This window comes from Geospiza fortis, unplaced genomic scaffold (assembly GCF_000277835.1).
Source record: "Geospiza fortis unplaced genomic scaffold, GeoFor_1.0 scaffold468, whole genome shotgun sequence".
In the NCBI taxonomy this organism is placed as follows: Eukaryota; Metazoa; Chordata; class Aves; order Passeriformes; family Thraupidae; genus Geospiza; species Geospiza fortis.
Genome location: NW_005054502.1, coordinates 261,362 through 287,103, shown reverse-complemented (window position 1 = coordinate 287,103; position 25,742 = coordinate 261,362). Strand labels below are relative to the sequence as shown.

At 42.6% G+C, this 25,742-nt stretch overlaps 1 protein-coding gene across 1 annotated transcript in view; it reads left to right on the top strand.

Moving 5' to 3' along the window:
- PTPRT (protein tyrosine phosphatase receptor type T) overlaps window positions 1-25,742 on the top strand; it is a 345,910-nt gene that overhangs the window by 98,457 nt on the left and 221,711 nt on the right. Inside the window, exon 6 of the mRNA XM_031063401.1 lies at window positions 7,933-8,226. Within this exon, the coding sequence (XP_030919261.1) occupies window positions 7,933-8,226 (294 nt within the window). The remainder of the gene's footprint in view (window positions 1-7,932; window positions 8,227-25,742) is intronic.

Sequence of the window (25,742 nt, the reverse complement as noted above, 5' to 3'; positions counted from 1 at the left end):
GGCTTAGAGGTGCTCAGTATTATCTCTTGGCTTTCCCCTGAACAGACTGATCCAGCACCTCTCTGTGTTTCATACTGAGGGCCATGAGCTGAGAAAATAAAGAGTAAGGAGGTAAAATGCATCTCATCTCTATTTTAATACCACTCAAAAGATAGGGGGATCAGGGAGCAATTTATTTTATCTGACTTAGATGTGTGCCTTAAGGTGAGCCCATTCTCTCCACTGACAATTAAGGGAACCTGAGATAATTAGTGCAGGCTGGAGCATGGAGAAGCTACATAGTGAAAGTCAAGCTAATTGTAGTCAGCTCCTGGATGGCCAGAAGTCCTTGTGTTGGGCCTCTTGTGATCCATGAAAGATCCCTGTAAAGAGAATGGCATCCCAGAACCAGCAAGAAGCACAGCACTGCTCTTCTCCATGATGTGCTTTTGTAGCTATTTTGCAGTTGACAAACACAAAAAATTACATGTGCTTTAAAACATAGAGTGAATTGTCCATGATTCCAGCCCTGGGGATCCTGTCATTCCTGGAGATTTTCTCCAGAGCCTGCCTGAGCACTGTGGAGGGCAGCACTCCCATCCAAAGGCTGCCTGCTGGCACTTGTCCTGCACAAGGCTTGGGAATGTTTTGCTGCAAAACTGGAGGTTCCTACACATCAATAGTGAGAGTCTATTGCCACCTTTTTAACTCTGTTACAGTGCAAATGATGACTCAAAGAGAAGCATTCAGGTCTAATCTATGTGAGTCCTTGTAATAAGCTTTACAATTAGAGCATAGGCTCTTCCACCTAATTCACTTAATTTACACTGGGAAATGAGATACTGTTCAACTAATCCGATGCTATTTTCTTTATTAGAGAATGAAAGCATCCTCTGAGGCTCTGGTGGGATTCAGGCTAAGCTTCTGAGGCACAAATAGTGTGAAATGCTAATGAATTAGCACGCTGCTGTAATTCCCACTCAGGATCTGGTGCCCCTCTCCTTTAGCCTCTCACACCATTGGAAGGGCTGGCAGGAGGCACTGGGTCTGCACCAGCTCTTTGTGCACTCAGGGTGGCTCTGTAAATGTTTGATAAGGTGACACTGATACAGATGGACCTTCTTCAAGCAGGGTTTGTTGCAGCTGCCTTGCCTGGGGACTGCAGTGCTTTCAGATGTTGTCTTGATTTTTTAAGATTTTCTAAGCCTTCTGATGTTGACATTCTTGTAATGAACTTTCTCACACACTTTCTGTAAATAACTCATTGTTTTGCATTTTTTTTATGGAGGAGGAGAAATTTGATGGACTGTTGGTTTGTCCAGTGTCATTGGAGGGGTGGCACTGTCACCCTCCAATCCCCTGTTTTGGAAATCTATAAATGTTGCAGTCAGAAAATAAACTTCCCTTTTTTACCTTGGAAAGAGCAGTGAGTCTGTGTCATGTTGTTTCATGTCCTATAGTGACATTCAGGGAAGGGTTAAGAGGTTTCCTCCTGCTTTGCAGCAGCTCCTGTAAAGGTTGTTGTGTTCTCTTTAATCCTTGACAGCCCAGTTGTTTAGTTTAGAGCACATGTTCAAGTCACCAAGGGGCATTTCCTCTTCTTTTTGAGGGGACAGTACCGAGGGAATGTTTTCTCTGTTTTCATCAGGCTGATGGATCAAGTTCTCCCTTCATATCTGTGTACTGCATCTGTGCTTTTGAGAGATTTTGAGGGAATAGCCTGTAGGTTTTGAGTTTGGGGTTTTGAGGGGATGATAGAAGAAAAGCATCCTGCCAAATACTGAGTTTCTTGCTCCACTGGCTTTCTTTGGTGTCATTGATTGCTGTCCCCTGGGTTCTGCTCATCTTTTCATTGCTGTTGGGCTGATTCTCTGACCACTTTGCTCAATTCTTTCACATTTTCTGGCTCATTTTTACTTTCTCCCTTGCTTTTTGTATATTGAACGTGTGCTGAGTCTCCTGCAGACAGAAGCAGCAGCTCTTGAGGGAAAAAAGCAAAAGGAAAAAAGCACATTGTGGCAAATGAGCATTTTATATCACAGAGCACCAAAGTCACTTATTGCTGTGTTGGGAAGAAGCACCAGATGGAGAGCAGTGACATGGAGTTTGCCACAGGATCCAAAGAACAGAGCTCCATCCCACAGTACAGGAATGCTCACAGAGGAGAAGGGGTGCAAAGGTGGTGTTTGCCTGCTGGGAATGCTCTGGATAGTTTGAGTACAAACCCAAACAGTAAATGCTTTTCACCTCTGAAATTTATAAACCTATGAAACCATTGACCCTTGGTTTACAGGCTGTAGAAATCCTAAATCTGCCTCTTCTCTCAATTTTCTGGATTTTGGCTTTAATTAAAGATTCAGAATTGTTGATTTCTGAATTGGTTCTGGGCGCTTTTCCTGGGGCTCAGACAGACCATATCATTCCCTGGTTCAATTTAACTGTCCAGGTGAATTAATGAATCATTTATTGCTGCTGCTGGCACACTCCTGTAGCACTTGACATGTGCCACTGCTGTCAGCCTGTTACACTGCTGAGAAACACATCTGAATTTCTCTCTTAGACAAAATCTATTAGTGCAGTGTCAGCACAGCGAAATCTTCTCAAGCTAAATGTTGTAAAATCCAGGTGCCTTTTTTCTTTTGTATAATAAATGGAACTGGAAGTTTGGACCATCACTAGAAAACTAAATTTACCTGCTGCATTTATGAAGAGTGGAAAAAAGCAATGCCAGTGTATTGACATACAGAACTCTGAAAACACAATGTTATTGTGTGAAACTAGAAAAGGTGCCCGTGGATGCTGCTCAGACACTCTGGCTCTTGTGTAGAAAACTATATAGATGCATTTTATTCTGTTTTCTGCTTAAAATAGTTTTGAGAAGCTTAAAATTTGGTTTCTTTGCCTTTCAGTCCCATCCTGATCAGTTTGACAAGCACAGTCCACAGCTGCTTATTTAGGACATGGTGAGAAAAGCATTTATAATTCCCATGAGTAGGGGCATGATCAGGATCATGTTGGAAAACACAAATCCTGCTTGTCAGGGAAAGGTCTTTGAGCAGCAGGTCCCATCTTCACCTTTTCAACCCTCAGAGAATAAGAACCACTGTGTCTCTTCTGATCTTATTTTTAGAACCTGTGCTCTGTCCTGTGCATGTGAGAAAACAAAACCTGGAATTGCTGCACTTGGTGATACCAGCAGAGTTTTGTGACATTAAGGATCCTTTTTGTCTAAAACAGCCACAGCCCATCTCATGCCAATGAGAGTTTATGGTCACCTTATCTGTACAGTTTATCAAATGGTTTTGTTATGAAAAAGGGAGAAATTAAAAAAAAACCATATAAAATTCATAGTTTAGGAGGTGTATCCGGCTGTTTTAAGACTGCGTTTTCTGTAATGCCTTTCCTTATGGGTTATTTTACAGGAGAACGTGGTAACAGTTGTTGAGGATTTTTCTCAAGTTTTTCAGTCTTCCCAGTGGCATCTTAAGCATTCATGGAGCCAGTTATTCTTCTATCATGTAAAAATTACTTAGAATTGCCTTGCTTAGAAAGCCAAGTAGAGAAATATTCCAGCAGTAGAGTAGAAACACTCAGGAATATTTGCCAAAGAGTAAATTAGGGTTTTTTTCCCACAACAGTTGGAAAGTAGTGTGTTAATGAGGAAGAGTTGAGGACGTGTCTGGGTGATGCTCTTTGTCACCGTAGAATCCCAGAATGGTTTGGGTTAGAAGAGACCTTAAAATTCATCTTATTCCACCCCTGCCATGGCAGGGACACCTTCCACTGTCCCAGGGTTCTGTTCAACCTGGCCTTGGACATTTCCAGGAATCCAGGGGCAGCCACAGCTGCTCTGGGCACCCTGTGCCAGGACCTGCCCACCCTCACAGGGAGGAATTCCTAATATCCCATCTATCCCTGTCCTCTGCCACTTTAAGGCCATCACCCCTTGTCCTGTCACTAGGGATGATGGAATTTTAGGTGCTCCTGCAAGGAACAGATTTGGACTTGATCCTTGTGGGGCTTGAGATCTTCTGTGGTGCTGTTTGGTCTATCTGGTTCTTCATGTTAATTTGCTTTTCTCACACTCTTTGAATTACTAGATTCATTACTAGATTTCATGTCATTTTCAAGTTCTAACAGTGTTCAGCCTTCTGAGCTGCAGACAGGAGCTGTATTTTCTGTTCTAAGAGGAGGAGAAAGGCACAACCCAATTCCTTTTGTGTCTGCACAACTGGACCTGGTTTTAGATTCAATAAAATATGCCTATAGTCAAAAACTCCCTCCCCCCCCTTTTTTGGGGGGGGGACTGAGCTGCATATGTATTTTGTTTGGTTTGGTTTGGTTTTTTGTGGGGTTGTGTGGTTTTGGTTTGGTTTGGGGTTTTTTTTGTTGGGTTTTTTTTTTTGTTTTTGTTTGGGTTTTGTTTTGTTTTTTAGTGAGCACCCATAAGCAAATTTTTCTGTGTCATTTCCAAATCTGGGTTTCAGCTGGCTATCCCAGGGGCAGCAATCCAGTTCCAGGTGTGCTTGTTGTTGGTTTCCTCCTCTCTATCTGGAGGAGTTGGGACAGTGGCTGAAAGGGAGCACCAGGCCAGGCAAAGCTTGCGATATAAAACAGTGTTGGGATGAAATGGGGCTTAAAATATGGTTGTTCACAATTACATGTGTACAAGGCCAATCTGTCACCATGTTTGTTTAATCAAGGTCAAACAGAGATTTTAATTAAAATAGGGAGCTCATAACATCAGGCTGGTCATCTGTAACTGGCAAGTGGGTTTTGTAACAGAGAGAAAAAAATGTTCTCATTTATGTGCCAGTTTTGCTAAATAATGGGGAACTTGTTTAGATCACATGCAGTAGTTTGGCACAGAGTGATATTAAAAAAGTAAAAGCTTTTGCTCCAGTTGGTGCTAGTAGGAAATAATTAATTATTTTCAGTGAGGTGGGACTGATTCTTTAAAAACTACTGGAACAAATGCTTATTTGAATTCCTTAAATTCAGAAAAGAGGATCAACAGTTTAAATTCCTACTTTTATTATATTTTACAGCACCTGTTTTTCTAGTGGTAGAGAAAGGGGAAAATAAATGGGGGAAAGAAGAGACACCACCATCACTTTTTTTGGTTTTTTCTTGGTGGGGATGATTTGGACTGGGACAAAAGTAGGGAAGATGGGCGTGCTGGGTGACATCATAATTTAAATCAGTTTGGCAACAGTGGTTACTAAACTCACTAGATGAGATCTTCATGTCTGCCTAGTAGGATAAACTGCTCTATTAATTAAGCTCAATCCCATCAATCTCTTCTAAGTTGCCATGAAATCCCAAAGTAACCTGCGTCATGTTGCTATTGAAATCTGCAGCCCAGGAGATGGAGTTTAATATTTCATTTGTCTTGTGTTCAGCTATGATGTGACTTGTAAGATGTAGCTTTTGCATTGGGAATAAAAAGAACCAAATCTCTCTTTTAATTGCCTTGCACCAAGAAACAAGTAATAAACTGCTTATGATCTATATTAATTTGATTTTTAATGAAAATGTATCCACACGTGTTTCTTGAAAACAATTTTCCTGGAGAAATAACTGTGTAAGTCAAAACATAATCAGCCTGGCATTTCATATGAGAAAAAGATTCTGGCAGGAGTTATGGAATAGTGCAGAATTAAAGCAGAAACAGCCATTCCACAGAAAACATATCTGGCATCACTGATTTTTGTTCATGTTGGATACCTGCTGCAATTACAATTCAGATTGTTTTTTCTCCAGAGGTAAAACACACAGCTCCTGCAGTCAGTCTCAAGGAGGTAGAATGATTTGTTGTAAACAGTTAAAGGAAATGAAATCAAGCATAATTTTAGTTGATCCTTTTGTACAACAGTTTCTTTCTCTTCACTGAGCAGATCTTAACCTGCAAGAATTATCCTGAGGGGAAAATCCAATCTTCCTCCCATCATGTGGTACTCCAAGTCTTTTCTTCCACTTTTCCTTGGGTCCTGGATTCTTCCAGTTCTTTGAGGAATCACCTTCAGGAGTGAAGGGTTTAGAATGACTCCCACTGAACTCCAAATTTCTTATGTTGTAACATTAGTGTGTTTATTTTTCTGAGACAGAGATCACAGGATGGTTTGGGTTGGAAGGGACTTTAAAGCTCATCTGTTCCCCCCCTGCCATGGGCAGGGACATCTTCGACTGTCCCAGGTGCTCCAAGCCCTGTCCAGCCTGGCCTTGGGCACTGCCAGGGATCCAGGGACAGCCACAGCTTCTCTGGGCACCCTGTGCCAGTGTTTTAAGCCCCTCTTGATGAAAATATTCTTTTTTATCACCTGATTTTTACAAGAGAATAGAGTTTGTGTCCTCTGGGCTGAGGGCAAACCACATTAGAGTGTGGCAGAGGGAAGGCTAGGCAAGATTCAGAAAATTGCTCAGAATCTTGCAGAGTTCAGCTCAGGTTTTCAAAGCCACAAGGTGCATGCTATTCAGGTGGCTTCCAGAATGCAAGTGTTATTTACACTGACAGAGAGGGGAAAAAGAATAATAAAAAATCAGGCAGGCAGCCAGAGCTCTGTAGATTTTTTTCTTCTTTTTTTTTTTTGGTAGCTTCCATCAAAGGGAGCTGCTGAGATGTCTTTTATCAGCTTGCTTTGCTTTTTCTCACACAGGTGGTACTCAGTAGCTGGTCCCTGCCTCCTTATACTGCTTCTCAAACACCCAGGCACTCTTCAGGTGTCATGCAGACTTTCTTGAGTACCTTTGCCCAGGCAGTTGAGCAAACTTTGCAATCAAACACCACAGGAGGTGTTGATTCACTGTTGCCTTGGAGTTTTCGTTATTCTGAGCTACCAAGAGCCCCACTCAGAGCCAGTTCCAACAGCATCCTGGCTGCTGGGCATGGGAAGATCGCTGTTGTTCAAATTTGCTAATATTGTCTCAGCCAGTGCTTTGATTAGAAAATCAACATCCTCTTGTTTTTCTCTATTTTTGGGGGGTTAGGATCAGAAAACAAACAAGTGATTTGAGTTTTCCTCTTGTTGCTAATTGTGTCATGTTAAGCATTAGAATTTGGCTGAACCACAGCACCATGATCAGTGACTGGGATTTTCTGCTGTGTCAGGCCATAGGATGGAGGAAGGGCTGTGCTGGAACCCTTTGATTCATGGTTTGTGCTAAGGACACTCAGTTGTCTTTATTTAGGGTTTCTTTCCCTCATTCTCCAAGATGTTGAGTGCTGTTGTTGACATGCTTAAAAGAGGGAGCAAGTATAAAGCTCATGATGAGGTTTATAAATGTTTATGAGGTTTATGAAGGCACTTTTAAACCAGAAAGCTGTTTTGTGGTTCCTGTATTTTCACAGGTGTTTCTCAATTGGTAACACAACCCCCAGTGCAAGGGGGCTGAAATTTAAGCACAAAAAACCCAAGCCTGTGGTATTTTGTGAGACCCCCATCATAGGAAGGAAATTGTGGATCTGAGTCCATGTTCTTAGAAGACTAATTTATTATTTTATGATCTATATTATATTAAAGAATACTATACTAAACTATACTAAAGACTAGAGAAAGGATACAGACAGAAGGCTAAAAGATAATAAAGAAAACTTGTGACCCTCTCCTCCAGAATCTGACACAGCTTGACCGTGATTGGTCATTAAGTCAAAACATTTCACAGCGGAAACCAATAAAACAATCAACTGTTGATAAACAATGTCCAGACACACTCCAAAGCAGCAAAACACAGCAGAAGCAAATCAGATAATTATTGTTTTCATTTTTCTCTGAGGCTTCTCAGCTTCCCAGGGCAAAAAGATTTTTCAGAAAATATGACAGTGACACAAGCCCGATTCTTTCCAGTAACAGATTAAATTCTTATAAAATATTTGGTAAATGAGAGGTTGCAAAAGGTTGTTGGGATGGGAATTTGGACGTTTTCTGACTCCTTGTGATTTGTTCCTGTCCCCAGAGCCTCCCACCCCGATCGCGCCCCCGGAGCTGCTGGCTGTGGGAGCCACGTACCTGTGGATCAAACCCAACGCCAACTCCATCATCGGGGACGGGCCCATCATCCTCAAGGAGGTGGAGTACAGGACCACCACGGGCAATTGGGCAGAGACCCACATCGTGGACTCCCCCAACTACAAGCTGTGGCACCTGGACCCCGACGTGGAGTACGAGATCCGCGTGCTGCTGACGCGCCCCGGGGAAGGGGGCACCGGGCCCCCCGGACCCCCCCTGACCACCAGGACCAAGTGTGCAGGTGAGGGCTCTGCTGCTGCCACTCCCCAACAGGTGCCCTGTCAATGTAGGGTGTAACGTTTGAGGCATGGGGAGGAACACCTGTGGTTGTGCACACAGGGGAAATGAGGGCGCAGTGGCTGAACCTGCTGTCGGTGACACTGCAAATGGCATCAATGTAGGCATATAGGGAGTATTTACAGAGGATGCAGAAAGGGAGTTGGCATCTTGCTGTGGAAAGGAGGTTTGAGGAAAATGTGCACTATGTCGTGGTAGGAATTCCCAGGTGCGTTCTCTGAATTGGAAGATCTGTTGTAAAGAGTATTTTGAAAATGGGAAAACATGTGGGTGAATCATGGATTCCAAGATGCAGAAGGCTGAACCATTGCTTTAAGGGAGTATTTACAGAGGATGCAGAAAGGGAGTTGGCATCTTGCTGTGGAAAGGAGGTTTGAGGAAAATGTGCACTATGTTGTGGTAGGAATTCCTGAGCAGGTTCTCTGAAGTGGAGCAAGAGCTGTTGTAAAAAGTCTTTTGAAAATGGGAAAACATGTGGGTGAATCGTGGACTCAAAGATGCAGAAGGCTGAACCATTGCTTTATTCTTCTGTCCTATATTATCACTATATTCTTAAGAAACCCATAACCCCTTCCAGCCTGTCCAATACAGCTTTGAGCTCATTGGTCAACCAACCAAAACACCACCACCCTTTGGTAAACAAATCCCCATAACACATTGCACATGTGCCTGGCAACAGGTGCAGCAAGTGGAGATAAGGATTGTTTTAATTCTTTCTTTGAGCTTTCTCACAGCCTTCCCCAGGGAAAATGCCTGGGAATGCCTGTCCCTGCTCTCTGTGGCCAGAGAGCTCTGCCACACATCCCTGCTGCAGGCGCTTCGGCAGGGCTCTGAGCTGATACTGGGAATTTGGATACATCCTGGAATGTTTAGTTCTGTTCCAAAGGCAGATGTCTAAGAACTGTTGGTTTTATGCTTGTGGTTTATCTGACAAACTCTTGCCACAGAGTGAGGTTGCTTTCTGTTGGAATAAGCAAAGAACTTTTTTTTTCTGACCAGTCCTGCAGTAAGAAAATTGCTCTTAAGACCAGGCTGTGATAACATTTTCATGTCTAAGTGAAGAACAAAATTTATGTTGTTCTTGGATAGTGGATCTGCAGTGGATATTAACAAATTGACACTGATATCAATTTGAGTGCCCTGTGGTGAAGGAGGAAATTAAAAAAAAATTATTATAATTTAATTTAATAATTTATAAATTAATTTATTTAGTTTTAATAGTAAAATTTTAAAATGCATTTTTGTGTTCCATCCCCCCCCTCATTTCTGATGGAGGACTGTGTTCAAACACTTGCAGCTCCCTTCTTTTCTCATTCATATTGGAATGGATCAGTGCTGATCCAGGGGCAGAAGTAGTCCATCTTTCTTTCTAAGCCATATTGGACTTCCTGTGAAAAACTGACAGATGATGTTGCTCATGTTTCAGATATATTGGCTATTCATCCTGTTGTCATACATTAATCATTAGCCATTAAGGGAAATCAAGCCCTGTGCCTGGCAAGGGGATGAGCAAAGCACTTTTCTGCTTCACAGGTTTTTTTCCACCACACAGCTTCAATTTCTTGCATTTTTGTAATTTTTGCAAGGTCCTTACGGTGGTGTGAACAAAGAACAGGGATTAAAAGGCTTCTCTCCTTCTGCTGCAAACCCTCCTTCCCTCCCCACAAATTAATGGTTCACAACATGTGGATTTAAGAAATGAAAACCTTATAAGAACATTCTGTTTCCTGTTACTCTTTCTGATCAAACAGCAAATCTCAAGTGGGAAGAAGGCATCCAGAACACCCCAAACCATCCTAGGATGGGATTAAGCAGTGTAATGTTAGTGGCAGGAACATTTCCAGCGATACCCGCTTTCTTTACCAAGAGAGGAAGCCTGGCAGGCTGGTTGTGTTTTGGGTGGCACATTTATTATGAAAATTGTAAATTAGTGAATGTTTAGTGCCCCTTTGAGAATGTTGGCTTAAAAAGAAATAAATCTGAGCACGAGGCCCTGACATGGAGGTGTTTGCTTGGTTCAGCACCTGTCCTTTGGTAGAACACAGATGTTCAAGACTTTGCAGCAGCTGTGTGGAAAGCGTCAGGTGACATGGATGATGTCCTGGCCTTTTTGGGAAGTTGGCACATGTTCTGCTGCTCACCTTCTGGCTTTCTTCTCCTTTCCTAGTCTGGTTAAATTCTCTGACCTCACCAGAAATCACAGCAGGCTTGGCCTGGGGCTGTGCATTTGCAGATGGAAATGTGTTGTGCTCAGATTTGCTCTGGAGTTGATGTCTTGTCACTTTGCAGTCACACTCTCTGCAGCAGCCAAACTTGCAAACCTCTCTTCCTTACCTGTAAAAAATGCTGGGTTTGGCTTAATTCAGGAGTAGAGATTAAAAAAATAAAGTTGTCTTTGTGCTTAATATTGTCTTGTCCTGTGTCCCAGATTGCTGAGTTTCCTGCCCAGTTCAGGTATTGACTGACTGCAAGAAGGATGACGTGGATAATTTGTTCAAATTGGCAAAGCTGAGGCACTTTCTGTTTTCCATCCTATTTTACTAATGAAAATCTAACTGGAGAAGGTCATTCTGTTAATGTTAGCTGTCATACAGGCCTTGTTGAGATTGATGGTGATGGCATTTATGTTTTGTTTAGGGCACTGGGTAGGAGAAATTGTAATGATCTTGGTCTAAGCGTGGACCAGGAGGAAGGGAGAGATTTAATAGCTAAAGATGTACAATTTCACCAAATGCCAACTGAAATGATAGACAAGAAAATGCAACTCATTATTCCAATTTCCATGTGTCGTGGAACTCCTTCAAAACACCATTTTGAGGGTAATTACACAAAACTTTCACGGCGAAGATTTTCAAAAATGTGCTGAACTGAGAAAACAGCTCTGCTGCCTTGATTTTCCTGAGAGTACCTAATGAATGACATCTGGGAAAACTGAGGGGCTTTAAAATAGTTGGGGGATGAGTGGTGCTGCTTTTTTTAATGTGAATTTTTTGGTTGTTTTATTGTTTGCCTTTACTTTTTCCTGAGCAAGAGGGAAGTACCAAACTCCTACACATTTGTATGTAACCAGCAGGTGATTGGAGCAGCCCAGTTTTACTGCACTGTTTGGTGTTGTACTGTCTTTATTAAGGCCACAAATAAAGGTAAAAAAACTGATTGCAAAAGTAAGAGTAGAGAATATCACCTGAACTGGAGAAGCATTTACTTATTTAAATTTCTAGAAATCAGTGTAACAATAAACAGAAGGTGGCTGCAACCTTCTAAGGGAGGGAAGTCAATATCCCTTGTACTGAATACTCTGCCCAGGCTCTTTTCATATAGAGACTGTATTTATTTATTTTTTTCTGTTCTGGGGAGGCTGAGTAACTACTGGCCTTCAATTCAAGCACAAGCCGCAATGAGATTCTTATTTAGAGATGAAAATGAGGAGGATTTGGGAAGGACCAGGCTTCTCTTCCACTTCAAGCAACAGAAGTTCATTCACAAAGTTGCCCTTGGCTGGTTTGGTTCTTGGCTGTCAGCTTTGCATCAGAGCAAAAGCATGACCAGGATGGTCCAGCATGAGCTCAGACATCAGGACAACTCTTACAAAATCATTGATAAGTTTCAGTTTTTGATCACACTGAATGGAAGGTGTCTATATGGACTTGAAAGATTTTTTTTTAATTAGATAAAACCCAGAATGCAATTATGGAAGGTCCTGCTCTAAATGACCATAAAGAAGATTTATTAAACTGGATAATATCTAAATTTCTGTTAGCAGTATGTGCCCAGGCATGTACCTCACTGGTGATGCTTTTGGTGTTCTACAGGACAGCATTACTTAATTAATATTTGTCAGCAGATTTAATTAATATTTGATCTATAGAAAATAATACTGAAAATTAAATCCCAGCTTACCTTCTTCAAGGAAAAGCCAACTGCCAGAAAATATGGCAAACCCTGCACAGATGATTTGTTCATTTGTTTTTTGCAGGTTTTGTGTTTTGGATTTGAGTTTGTTTTTCCATGGACTGTTCTAGGTTGTGACTTGGGACAGGAAAAGATGAAATGACCTTGAGGCATAACCCAGTCAAGTGTCAGTCAGAGGGAAGAGGGGAAAAAGGGAAATGCAGCAGGGAATGGGGAAAAGCGAGAGATTGGTTAAGGTTAACACCAGACATGGGGTTGAAGGTTGTTTAAAGGAAAGATAGATATAAAACATTAGTGTTTATCCCCAAAATAATAGGTTGAGGAGATAACAGGATTAGAATAAAGTGTTTGAACACAGTTCCCAGTAGTGCCTTGTATTCAGCACTGCTTCTCTAGGTGTGGGATCTTTTTAGCCATCCTGTGTAGATAAACAGAGCTTTTAAAATCCTTGTTCCTTGGCCTTTGTTCACAAGTGTGTGCTTTGGGAAGCTTGAGGCTTGTTTTCTTCTCTGTGCTTATTGACTATTCCTCTGGATTTTTTTTCCCTTTCTTCAGTTTCCACAGAAAGGGAGAATAGGGGAAAAGTTGTTTTTTGCTCTGGTGGATGGAAAAAAGGGAAAAGTTTGCCTTGGAGGTCATCATCCTGCAGGGAATCTCATCTGAAAACTGTTTGCTTCTAGTGGGGCAAACTCACATGAAAAACAAGGCCAAGGACTAATATTTAAATGAATATTAATAAAAGGACCGAGTAAACACTTTCTTTATGATCAATACTTACTCCTGACTAAAATACTGTCTGAAAAATCTGTCTTGAACATTTAGCTTCATTAGGACATTGTCTGATCTTCATTAGCTGTTGAGATTAAAGAAAGGGAGCCCCAGGGGGACCTTTTCTCTCTCTAAAACTGCCTGAAAAGAGATTTTGGCCAGGTGGGGATCAGGCTCTGCTGCCAGGGAACAAGTGGCAGGAGGAGAGGAAACAGCCTCAGGTTGTGTTAGGGGAGGTTTAAATTGGATATTAGGAAAAAATTCCTTGCTGAAAGGGTTGTCAGGCATTGGAACAGCTGCTCAGGGCAGTCCTCCATCCCCAGAAGGTGTGTGGATGTGAACGTGGTGGTGCTGGGTTAATGGCTGGACTCTGATCTAAGGGAGCTCTCCCAGCTTCAGTGATTATAATTCTCTGCCTTTTTGGATGATGACAACAGGTGATGTGGGGTTAATGGTTGGATTCTGATCTAAGGGAGCTCTCCCAGCTTCAGTGATTATAATTCTCTGCCTTTTTGGATGATGACAACAGGTGATGTGGGGTTAATGGCTGGATTCTGATCTAAGGGAGCTCTCCCAGCTTCAGTGATTATAATTCTTTGCCTTTTTGGATGATGACAACAGGTGACTTGGCATTAATGGATGGATTCTGATCTTAGAGGGCTTTTCCAACCTCAGTGACTCTATAATTCTCTGCCTTTTTGGATGATGACAACAGTTGACTTGGGGTTAATGGATGGATTCTGATCTTAGAGGGCTTTTCCAGCCTTGATGAGTTTATAATTCTCTGCCTCTTGACAGAGACTTGGATATTGTTGTTGGAATTGTTGTTGGATGATGACAAGAGGTTGTAAAATGGGGATAGTTTTACAACCTTGTGGCTTGGAAGAAGGAAACTGTTCAGTCTGACAGGAGAATTGTTTGGTAAGGAATGGGAGGGGAGAAAAAGTCTGAGAAACCCCAACATCTCCCCCCAGAAAACACAGGGCAGTGGCTCCTCATGGAACAGTGTTCATAGGAAGTTTGTCCTTATGTAAAATTCCCACAGCTCACAGGCAGCCCCTCCCTCCAGATAAGCTGCTGGAGGCCTCCTTAATCACCACAGGGTGATTTAGCTCCTGCACAAAGAGCAGTTGTCAAGATCAATACTCAATTTTTGGTGTAAGCCTAGGGAAATAAAAGTTAGTCTTAAATGATGGGGCTGAATTCGATACTCCCTTTAAAAATAGCCCAGATACAGTGGCTGATAGAAATGTAAATGATCTGAACATTCTGAGTTTGATATGGTGCTGCCAAGGAGCTGGAAAACTTTTTTCCCTGGTGGTTGTTAACAGGTGACTTTGTTGCCTTGAAATCTAGTGAAGTTTACCAGTAGTAAGCAGCTTTTGCCATTTTTTATTAAGAGAATAGTTCCAAATCTATAAAAATATTTCTGGTTTTTGCTCTGTTACAGGTGTTAGAAAAAAAGAAAGTATTTGCACACTTATGAAATGTATGAACTGAACAACCACAAGAATGTGTGCTGAGTATGAGTTCAAAATCATTTCTTTCTAGTTTAATTTTAAAGTGATATCTCCCCTTGAATGGGAAACTTCCACATGTTAATGTGGAAAGATATGATTCAAGGTTGCTACGCTGCTGCCTTCATTTTTTTCTCAAGCTTATAATAAAAAAAAAAATTAAAACTCAGATCTATAAATCAAAGCACTGCATAAAAAGCATATCAAGTGATTTGAAAGAATGTTCTGTACAACTGATTTTTTGGTATTATCAAAATCACTGACTTCACAGACTTATTTAACTTAGAGCTACTCTAAGCCTTGTGCTGAAAGACACATTCATTTCCCCTATTAATATTAAATTTTAGCTCTTGCCTCCAGTCTCCTGTAACTTTAAATGGAGAGAGTGGGGGAAATAGAGGCTTTTTTAGGAAGTGAAGGAAAACTTTATCATAGAATTCTAGAATATTCCTGAGCTGGGAGAGACCCACAGGATCATCCAGCTCAGCCCCTGTCCCTGCACAGACACCCCAAGAACCCCACCCTGGGCATCCCTGGGAGAGGTGTCTGTGACGGTGGTCACAAGGGTTTTTGGGATGAAGGAAGAGATGAGATCTGGCTTCATAATCAGAAGGCTTGATTTATTATTATATCTACATATACTATAATATACTAAAAAGAATAAGAAAGGAGAGTTTCTAGAAGCTGCTAACTAAAGCTAAGAAAAGTAAAGAATGATAACACACAAGCTGGCCTTGACAGACTCTGCAAGCCAGCTCTGCTGTGACTGGTCACTGAACTAAAACTTTCACAGGAGACCAATCACAGACCCACCTGCTGCATTCCACAGCAGCAGACAATCTATTGTTTACATCTTGTTTCTGGGGCGTCAGCTTCCCAGAAGGAAAAAATCTTAAAGAAAAGATTTGAGTGAAAAAGATGTCTACAACAGGTGTCCAACACTCCTGGAGCTCTGGCAGCCTCGGGGCTGAGTTTGGCTCTGTGGATCCCCAAACCCATTCCAGGGACATTCCCTACCTTGATGATTGAAACTCTGATTTCACTCACCTCAAATTGCCCTTGGCATGTCAGCCAGAGGGATTAAGAGTTACAGAAATACAATATTCCTTCATTTTGATCCTTGATCCCCAGTTTGTGCTTGGAACCAGCCTGATAGCATTGCTGACAGATAGAGGCTTCATCCTAAGGGATTAAATCCCTTTGCGTGCAAGATCATGATTTTGCCCTGCAAAATTGATTAAATAGATAAATATATCTTGATTTCTGTTTTATTCTTTCCCCCTCCTCACTTATTTTTTGTTGGAGTAGAAAGACAGCATCTACCCTTTGATTAATAAGTAAAAAATGTGGGGAAAAATGAGAAGGTGATGTATTTCTGGATGACAAATATATTTCTGGTTTCTCTCCAAGTTACTGCTGGTTTCACACACAGAGGTGTCCCAGGCAAAAAGCATCTCTTTGAGGAACCAGCAGGATCAAGTTATGGCTGTGTTGTTTGTAGCGACGTGCTTGCCCTGCAAAACCACCTTTCAAAGAATAGAGGATAGATTGGATCTGTGAATTATTTCCTGGAAAAGAATTGAAAGAAGGAGCAGCTCTGTTGGCTGAGATATAACAACAGTGATAACCTGTATGGGACAGGAAGAACCTGGGAGGAGATGGAGCAGGGAAAGGGAAGCAGAGTGCTTTGGAGCATTTGGGGTGGCTGAGGGAATGCAGGACTCCTGAAAGCCAGACTGCTGGAGCTGCCAGGACCCTTGGTTCCTGGGGCACCTGGTGCTGATTCCCTGACTTCTGGGACTCAGGCTGGGCCCTCCCCTGTTGGGGCAGACCCTCCTGGGGTGGTTCTGTGTCAGGAAAGAGACACACACTGGATCTTTCCGGTCTTCAGGTTCTTGTTTATTATTATCTTAAGTTTTGCATGCTGTCCACACCAGGCTCAGCACGCTGGAAAAGCACCACAAAAATGGCCAACAATCTCCTGTTCCAAGGTCTTTTAAAGCTAAAGTATCCAATTAAGAACTGACACCTGGATTATTTTCCCTCTTAACCCAATAACTGATCCCAAAGAGCCCACAATGGGGACTTTTCTGCCCAATTACAAAATGCCACCCAAACCCATGGAGAAGGAAGAAGCAGCATGAAGAAGAAACCCAGGATGACACCCTGTGCCCTCCATCTTGCTTCCATCCGGAGCACACTAAAAATCCCAAACCCTCAATGTCTCACCAAGTGATACACCTGCACTACTCTCTATAATCTATTTCACACTTTTGTGGGTTCCAGTCTGTCTTGAAGTCTGGGAAACTTTCTCCATGAATGAGGGTCAGAGTCAGTGCTGCCCTGGGGGTCAGGGCACCCCAGAGCAGAGAGAGAAATATTCCCTGTGCCCTGGGTTTGCACAGTGGGTTTGGTGTGAGGCTGTGATCCATCCAGAGCTCAGGCTCTAAATTCCACATGTGGGAAAGCAGCAGCATGCAGAAGCAAGGCTGGGATTTACTGCTGGAGCACATCAGTGTGCCATAAATCTGATATTTGTTTCCAGCACTGACCAATCCCCAAACACTCCTGAGTCTCCCAAAGCATGCCCCCCACTGCCTTTAACCATGGGACATATGGTGAGGAATTTTCTTTATCCTGATCCTTGCAGAAGATCAGCTTTTTGTCCTGGGGCCTGGGGATTGATTGCCCTTATCTTAGTCTGCATAAATACAGTTCTCAGTATAAATCCAGCCACAATAGTTCTTTGGTCTGGATTTTTTTTTTCCCAGAGGGATTTTGCTCACGATGGATTTAAATTCTAGGGATTTACTTTTTTTTTATCTGCAATGGCAGTTTGTTATCCAGAAATGTTTTATTTTTATTTTTATTAGGAGGAAGTCTAGTTATTCATTTCCACATCACACTGTTTCTGCCTGATGCTGTTGCTGTTTAATTTAATAGTTTTTCCAGAATGTGATATGAATTTAGTATTATTTTTGGAGTGGGCAGGCTGGTCAGGAAGACGACAACTTCCAGAGAGGCATAAGGCTCTTATGCCAAGAACTGTTCTCACTAATGGTGGGATTTCACAACTTCTCCCAAAAGCAGGGAACCTTCCCAGCTCTTGCTTTCACACCAGCTGAATTTAGGACACTGTTCTTTTTGATGTTTCTTGTCTCCTGAGTTCTGTCCAGGCTTCCTCCCAAACAGCTATTCTTAATCTGAAGAGGCAAAAATAGAAAAGGAGAGGGGAGAAAACAAAACAAAAAGGCCTAAAACAAAACCCCATTCTGTTTTGTTGGACTCAGAAAAACCCTCAAGCACAGCTTGACTTTGTGGTGAGGCAGCTGAATATCTGCTCTTCTAAGGGAAAAGTGTGTTTGAATCAAATTTGGAGGGAATACAAACCACCTGGATTTTTGCTGCAGTTTTTCAAGGATGTATTTCTGCAGTTTGAGGTGCTTGAGAGTGTCCAGGGAAGGGGCTGGAGAATATTGAGGGAGCTGGGAAGGGGGCTCAGCCTGGAGAAAAGGAGGCTCAGGGGGGACCTTGTGGCTCTGCACAGCTCCTGACAGGAGGGGACAGCCCCCGGTTGGGCTCTGCTCCAGGGAACAGGGACAGGAGGGGAGGGAACGGCCTCAGGCTGGCCCAGGGCAGGCTCAGGATGGACATCAGGAGGAATTTCTTCCTGGGAAGGATGGATCAGGCAGGTTGGACAACAGGAGGAATTTCTTCCTGGAAAGGATGGTTAAACATTGGCAGTAGCTGACCAAGGAGTGGTGGAGTCCCCAGCCCTGGAGGTGTCCAAGGAGCTCCTGATTGTGGCACTCAGCGCTCTGGGCTGGTTGTCAGGGTGGGGATTGGTCACAGGCTGGACTTGATGAACTTGGAGGTCTTTTCCAACCTCAGTGATTCTGTGTGAATGTGCTGGGCTCACATGAAGGCTCTGTATGAGGTCACTGACAGGGCAGGCCCATATTGTATTTACAGGGAATGTCCCAACGAAGGCAGGAATGATGAATCTGACTCCATGTTCTCAGAAGGCTCATTTATTATTTTATGATACTATATTATATTAAAGAATGCTATACTAAAGAATACAGAAAGGATGCAGACAGAAGGCTAAAAACATAATAATGAGAACTGGTGACTCTCTCCAGAGCCCTGACACAGCTTGGCCCTGATTGGCCAAAGAGTGAAAACAACTCACAGCAGAATGCAATGGAACAATCACCTGTGGGTAAACAATCTCCAAACCCATTGCACATGTGAGCACAACACAGGAGAAGCAAATGAGATAAGAATTGTTTTCCTTTTCTCTGAGGCTTCTCAGCTTCCCAGGAGGCAAATCCTGGGTGAAAGGATTTTTTCAGAGAATGTGAGTGACACAGGCCCGTGGATGATTCCAGATACTCAGGACTGGAGTCTGGACACAAGTGGTGCCCAGAGACACCAAACCAAAATTACTTCATGGCTGTGATACCCAGCCGGCCTGGGTTAAGCAGGGAGCTGGGTTCTTTGTGCACAACACAAAGTGGTTGGTTGAGTTTTCTTGTGTGCTTTTGGATAATTGTGTGATTCCTCTTTTCAGCTCGCTTAACAAAATTTTGCAGGGAGGGAAGCAACATAAGCAGATATTTGATGTGTTAATAACCTCTTCACTGCTTGGTTGTGCAGCTTCATTTCAGCATTCTCAGTTTAAGGGTTTCTCCAGTGTGGGCCTAAAAATGTGACTCCTTGGCTCGTGCAAACCTGGCACTGCTGTGCCCAAGTCAGCATTTTATGCCCACTGAAAATCTGCCCCACCACTTGCAAAAACAGGCCAAGCATTTTTCCTCAATTGTCACTCAGTCCCCTGCTAAAAGCAATTTTATTTAAATTGTATGGTGTCTTTTAGTCTTCAGTTAAGAGGCATCTTTCATCAAATCTCATCCCTTATTACCATGTTATTACTGCCTCTGTTGGCTTGCCGAGGGTGCACGAGATGATCGCTTCCAGCTGTGGCTTTATCCCAGCATGAAAAGCCCAGCCAGGGGGAGGGAGCCGGGCAAGGAGGATGCTGTGGATGTGTTCCCATTGAGCTGGGGCTCAGGAGGACCAGAGGGAGGTGCCTTTGCCTCCTCTGTGCCATAACTCATCCCGGGAATCAATGACAGCCCCGTCCTTGCAAAGCATCCATTCAGGATTTGCATAGTCATGATCCCATCTTTGTTCTTTGGGACAAGTGTTGCTTCCTGCTTGTGTTTCTCTTGTTGCTTTTCCAAAGGCAGCTGAAACATAAATGACTTTCATTTTCAAATGTGGTTTTAATACGCACAAGTATTGAAAAGCACTCAAATAATAAGAGATGCTGAGATTTTATACGCTGGAAGTGGCCAATTTTAAATGTTTCAAAGAATAAAATGCACATTAATTGGTTCTCGTGGATGCTTTAACATAGAGTACAAAAGCCAGGCAGAGGCAAAATGGAAGAGAGCACTACATTTTTACCATGCTAAGGCTTTTAACCCTGAGGCATTTACAAAACATTTAGGAACAGAGCTCTTCCTCACATGTTTAGCTGTTTTACATTTTGTCATAAATATTTTACCCTTTTATTTTTCCCCAGTGGACTCTGAAATGTTGAGATGAACATGATTTCTTGTTTAACGCTTGGCAGTTCATCCAGATGAGCAGGGGTTTTGCACAGCTGGGGGACAAAAGGAAAAGGCAGCTTGGTGTCTTAAATCGTGATGCAGAACCAGCAGATGGAGCATGAGAGTGCAAAAGCCGGCTGGCAATGCTGTGTCTGTCTGTCTGCACCACCACGTTGCATTTTTGTGTTGTTTGAGCTTGAAAATGGACTTTTAAAAGTCATTTTTGGCCAGTTATTCTCTCCATGAGCGTTTCTGCTCCCTGTTAAAGGCAGTTCCTTAACATGACAAACCCAGAGCAGAGCTCTCATTCCCTTTGGGGAGTTCTGAGGTCCCTTCACAGCTCCCATTACAGAGGTGAAAATAAAAACCCCCAATGTGCCCAGGCTGTGGATTTGTGATTCAGCTGATTGCCATGGCCTTGGGAGTGGATTGCAGCTCTTACACTTAGCCACTCTTTTAATTATTTGTTATTCAACTGTGTAGTGAGGAAAAGGAAATGCTTTCAACTCCTTTTAACTTATTTTTGTTTTTTTAGTTTCATAAGCTAAAAGCTTTGGATTTTTATTTATTTGATTTGTTCTTCTTTAGCAGTTTTTTTTTTTTAATGTGAAGCAGTGGAATATTTTATGACTTCAGAAATAATACTGAAGTACAAACCATAGCTGTGACTGCATCAAAGTACTCCAGTATTGCTGGGGAGACTTAGAGGCCTGAGCATCCAAATCAGCCTGACAGTTGTGATTATAATGCGTTTTGCTCAAGATCCACAAATCCTCATTTCAGCTGCCAATAATCCTTCAAATTATTAAACTAAAATCTTGGTGCAGAGACCATCAGAAGGGGATTGAAAGCGAGATCACAACTCACAAGATAACAAAATCTGAAAGCCTGAACATCAGCATTTCCTCCCTGTGGCACTTGGAGATGTCTCCTAGCATTCCCTAGAGAAAAAAATAAAAAAAAAAAAAGGAGGGAAGGAGGTCTTACAAATAGATCCAAACCACCAGAAATTGATTTGTCCATTAATGAAGTTTAACAAAAATCTTTGGTGAGCCTGAAAGATTAGATCATATATCAAGGAACTCCACCACTTGGAAGATAAAGCCTTCAAGTGATAACTGTATTTAAGAACATTTTTAATAGGAAGATAAGCTGTTGGCATGAAGTTGGCTGTTTTAACAGAGGAGGGACTGAGGCAGAGGAGTGGGAAGATGAATTTAAGACAAGGAATACTGCATCAAGGCAATGCTATGTATGAATTTCTGTATTTGTATAAAAACAGTTCTCCACAGTTGGTTTTATCCCCTTCAGATGGATTAGTTTTTAACCTATTATAGGAATAAATCTTTCCACTTGCTGTTGTGTAGGTCCCTTTGGTATAGTGTTTATGTTTACATTCATAACACATTCCTCTGTATAAAGATCCACACAATTCTTTTTCCTGGACAGAAAAAAAATCTTATTTCATTAGAGAAACTGTGCCTGAAAGCAACTCTAGAGCTGTGATGGTTTTTCATTTCATATGGAATTAAAACTGTCTTTTGGCAGCTCAGACAAAGCAGTTGCTGCTCTAAGATTGCATAAATGTCTGTTGAGTTGTTGTCTGAGAGGTGTCATAGATTAAAATCCACGTCTGAAGTGCTGAATTTTCATTCTATAATTTGTTCTGTGGTGATACAAGGGGTTTCAGGTGATAAGAGTTAAGTTTCTTGTAAACACTGATTCCCATCACATTTCAGAGAGAACATCATCCTTTCCTTCAAAATCAGACAAGGCACAAGTCTCAGGTATAAAACTTCCCTTGCCTTTGTGAAAACTCAACTTTTCTGATTGTGCTTTTAATCTTACTCTTCTAAAAAACCCAGGAACCACGGAGTTAAAAGATGAACTTTGCAGCACCTGACATAAAATCTGCGGAGTGAAACTGAATTTTGTATCTACTTTTGTTGTTCCCATTTCTGTTCTGAAGCTGTTTTCAATAGTTGTTGCTTCCAATTAATGTTGTGTATGTGAACTCCAGACAGGCACCTTCTGCCAGCCTTCTCCTGTCTAGGAGAGGCAATTCAGAGCTTTCCCCTGATCCAGCTGGCACAGCAGAGCAAATATTTACTTATTTCCAAACAGAAGCAAATAGCTCAGTGTGAAAGAGTTGGAAGCAGGCTCTGTGCAAACAGGTGCTTCATATTCTATTGGTGTGTTCTGCTGCAACCCATCAGGCTGTTAGAGAGAATTTTCCCCTGGCACTCGTGGGATTGAGGCTCACAGGTTGGTGTCAGCACTCCTGGGCTTTCAGGCTTGGTTAATTAATTTGTTTGAGTGATAGTTTCTATGTCCCTATTTGTCTCTGCCTGTCCCAGCGTAAAAAATGCTTATAATAAGAAATAATATCCAAAATTGTTTGTGGTGGCCTGTGCTAGAAGGAACATTGCCTTGTTAAAGTCCTCTCTAGGCTGTAGGAATGTACCTGTGTGCTGAATGCTCAATTCTGGCCTTTTGTCTGTCCCAGGGGTGCCCCTTGGCACTGAAATACTGAGGAGTTTTTAAAACAAGTGCTGGTTACTGAGAAAGGGGAGGGCAGAGCATTGTCTGTGCTCCAGGTGTGTTAAACAAAGGTAACAGCATTAAAGGTACAATGTCAGAACATTAAAAAAAAAAAATAAGAGGAGGAATGTTTTTATTCTATAGCAAATTCTTTTCAAGCAGCGCTGTTTGTTGGGGTGTGTGTTTTCTGTTCTAAATTGCTTTAATGCTGTTGAGTTTGTTTGGGGAAAAAGGTCTGGGTTTTGTGGGGCTTTTTTTCTGGTTAGAGCAATTTGGGCTAAAATTTTTGCACTGCATTACCTTAATTTTGAGCAATGAAGAAACGCGTTGGTCCTCAAACCACAATATTCCAGCAGCAATCAGATCCTGTGGTCACCTGCTCTTATTTGCAACACAGGGCTCTGAAATATCCACCTTTTGCCTTACTTACCACAGGATGGGTTGGGTTTGAAGGGACCTTAAAGCTCATCTTGTTCCATCCCCTGCCATGGCAGGGACCTTCCACTATCCCAGGGTGCTCCAAGCCCTGTCCAGCCTGGCCTTGGACACTCCCAGGGATGGGGCAGCCACCAAAAGACCCAAAAATTCCAACGTGAATTTGTGTCTGAGAGCTTTGTCCACGCACTTCTGGAGCTCTGGTGGGCTTTTATTCATATTTATTCGGCTTGTCAGAGTCATGCCTGGCACAGAATCATTTTTTTTATCTTTACAATGTTCTGTTTTTCATGGCAGCTGTCTAGAGGCTCATCCTCCACAACTGTCCCCTAGAATTTGTTCCCCTTAGAAGCTGATGATGTTAAGTGGAAGCAGGAGGAGTTGTAGAAACTCAGAATATACCTGGATCTCAATTTTTCAATGACAAGATAATTATTAGAATCTATATATGTTCTGCGCAATGTATTCTTTGTCCACCAAAAATAACTGAAGGCTCTCTGACCTGCCTGTGACACAGACATGCTGGACATTGCTTTTGTGCAAAAATGGAATTTTCCGCTCAAAAGTTCTTTCCTGTGAAGTCATCACTTGATGAGGTTGGTGGGAAAGGGATGAATCTTTATTTAAATTTTGCCAGAGTACTCAGGCTCCAGAAACAGCAATATTTGGAAGAACATGTGTGACCGTGTTCGCAGGGGTCTCAGGTTGAAAGAAGAGACAAGGATCTGACTCCATGTTTCAGAAGGCTGATTTATTATTTTATGATATATATTATACTAAAACTATACTAAAAGAATAGAAGAAAGGATTTCATCAGAAGGCTGGCTAAGAATAGAATAAGAAGGAATGATAACAAAGGCTTGGACTCTGTCCAAACCAGCTGACTGTGATTGGCCATTAATGAGAAACAACCACATGAGACCAATCACAGATGCACCTGTTGCATTCCACAGCAGCAGATAATCAATGTTTACATTTTGTTCTTGAGGCCTCTCAGCTTCTCAGGAGGAAAAATCCTAAGGAAAGGATTGTTCATAAAAGATGTCTGTGACAAACATGTAGAGAAGTTTGGTTTTTTGGTTGGTTTTTTTTTTTTTTTTTCTAATTTTTCTGGCACACTTCCCTCATTCATGGTATGAAAAAGGACTTCACAAATAATTCTCAGAGTTTTTTTGTAGAAAGTGTCCCTACCCAAGGCAGAGGGTTGGAGTGAGATGAGTGTTGAGGTCCCTTCCAGCCCTAAGCTGGGGTCCTGTGCCTCAGCTCTGTGACCTCTGGTGCCTGTAAAACAGCTTTTCCTCCCTCAGGGGTGTATTTCCCTCTCTGAAGCACCCATCCCCTGTTCACCATCCCCCTTGCCACAATCATTTTTATCCTTCAACCCTCTCCAACTGGATTGCTCCAATCTTTTCAGCTGTCAGCACATCCTAGCAGTGCCTCCCTTAACCCAGCCATTCCTACCCAGCCAGATGTGTTTGTGTGACCCCACCAGAGGTAAATAACTCTAAGAAGAGTTAGGTGAGAAAAGCAGGATGGGTTTAAATTACTGCCTGAGTCACTGACTTGGAGAAAGGCCTTGTATTCAGCACAGGAGGACAAACCTTGCAGCCTGTGCAGAGATTTGCACAGGAGTCACGGAGTGGCATTGCCTCTGATCGTCTACTTGAAGGTGTTGACAGACAGAAATGCTTTTAAACTCAAATGCCTTTAAGACTTTATGAAACAAATCCTACCTGGGGTTGTCCCCAGGGTTAAGGACCAGGGTACTAATGGTGTGTCACTTTGAGCATTTCCTTCAGATTTGTCTTCCTTCAAGGAGTAGCAAAGTGCAGCCTGCAGCTCTCCATCTGCTCCCTCCTGAGGGCAGGAGGACACTGGGGATGCTTTGGGCCCCCTCAGCCACTGCAGGTTTCCTTCCTGAGTATTCAGAGCACAGAAACAGCAGTGATGTGGTCACATTCTGGGCAGTAAAGCTGAGTGACTCCCAGACTCTGCTGACAGGTCTGTCCTTAAAAATCCTTCCTGCTTGGCTTTTGTGATATTTATGAGATAAACAGTGTTGTTGGTCCAAAGAACTCGAAAACCCTGAGTCAGAAGCTAACTCTCTCCCCACTCTGTATTCATGGACTCTCGTGAAATGTAGTCTGTTTTTTTTTTTGTGTTTTTAAACTTCATCTTGCTTTTCCTTTCATGAGGAGGTGTCAGGCACACATCACTCATTCATTCTCCATGCAAAACTGCAGGCAGTGATCTGACCCCCTGCAGTTCCAGGCTGCTGTCTGTGTTCTCCTGCCTGCTGCATCCCTCCTCCTCAGCATGGAAAACCTTTCTGGAGTGGCAAAGCTGGCAGCTTTCCCTGTTACACCCTGGCACAGGGAAATGGGAGTTTATTTTAGCTGTGTGGTGGCTCCATGTCTACTTCAGGCACCAAGGAGATGAAGGTGGGGGCAGGTTGCTTAAACACCTCTGTGGGATCTGTTCCTTGTTCTCCCTCATGCCCAGCTCCAAGAGAGTCAGCAGAGAGTGGAATGTGGAGCTTGGATGTTGGCTGAGAACCTGGCTGGAAGTGCTTTCTCCAGCCTCAGAAAGCTGCTGAGAAAGAAGCTGCTCTCACTGCCTGCATTTACTCTCTTTGCTGTGCTGCAGGGGAGGTGGAAGAAGCTCTGGTG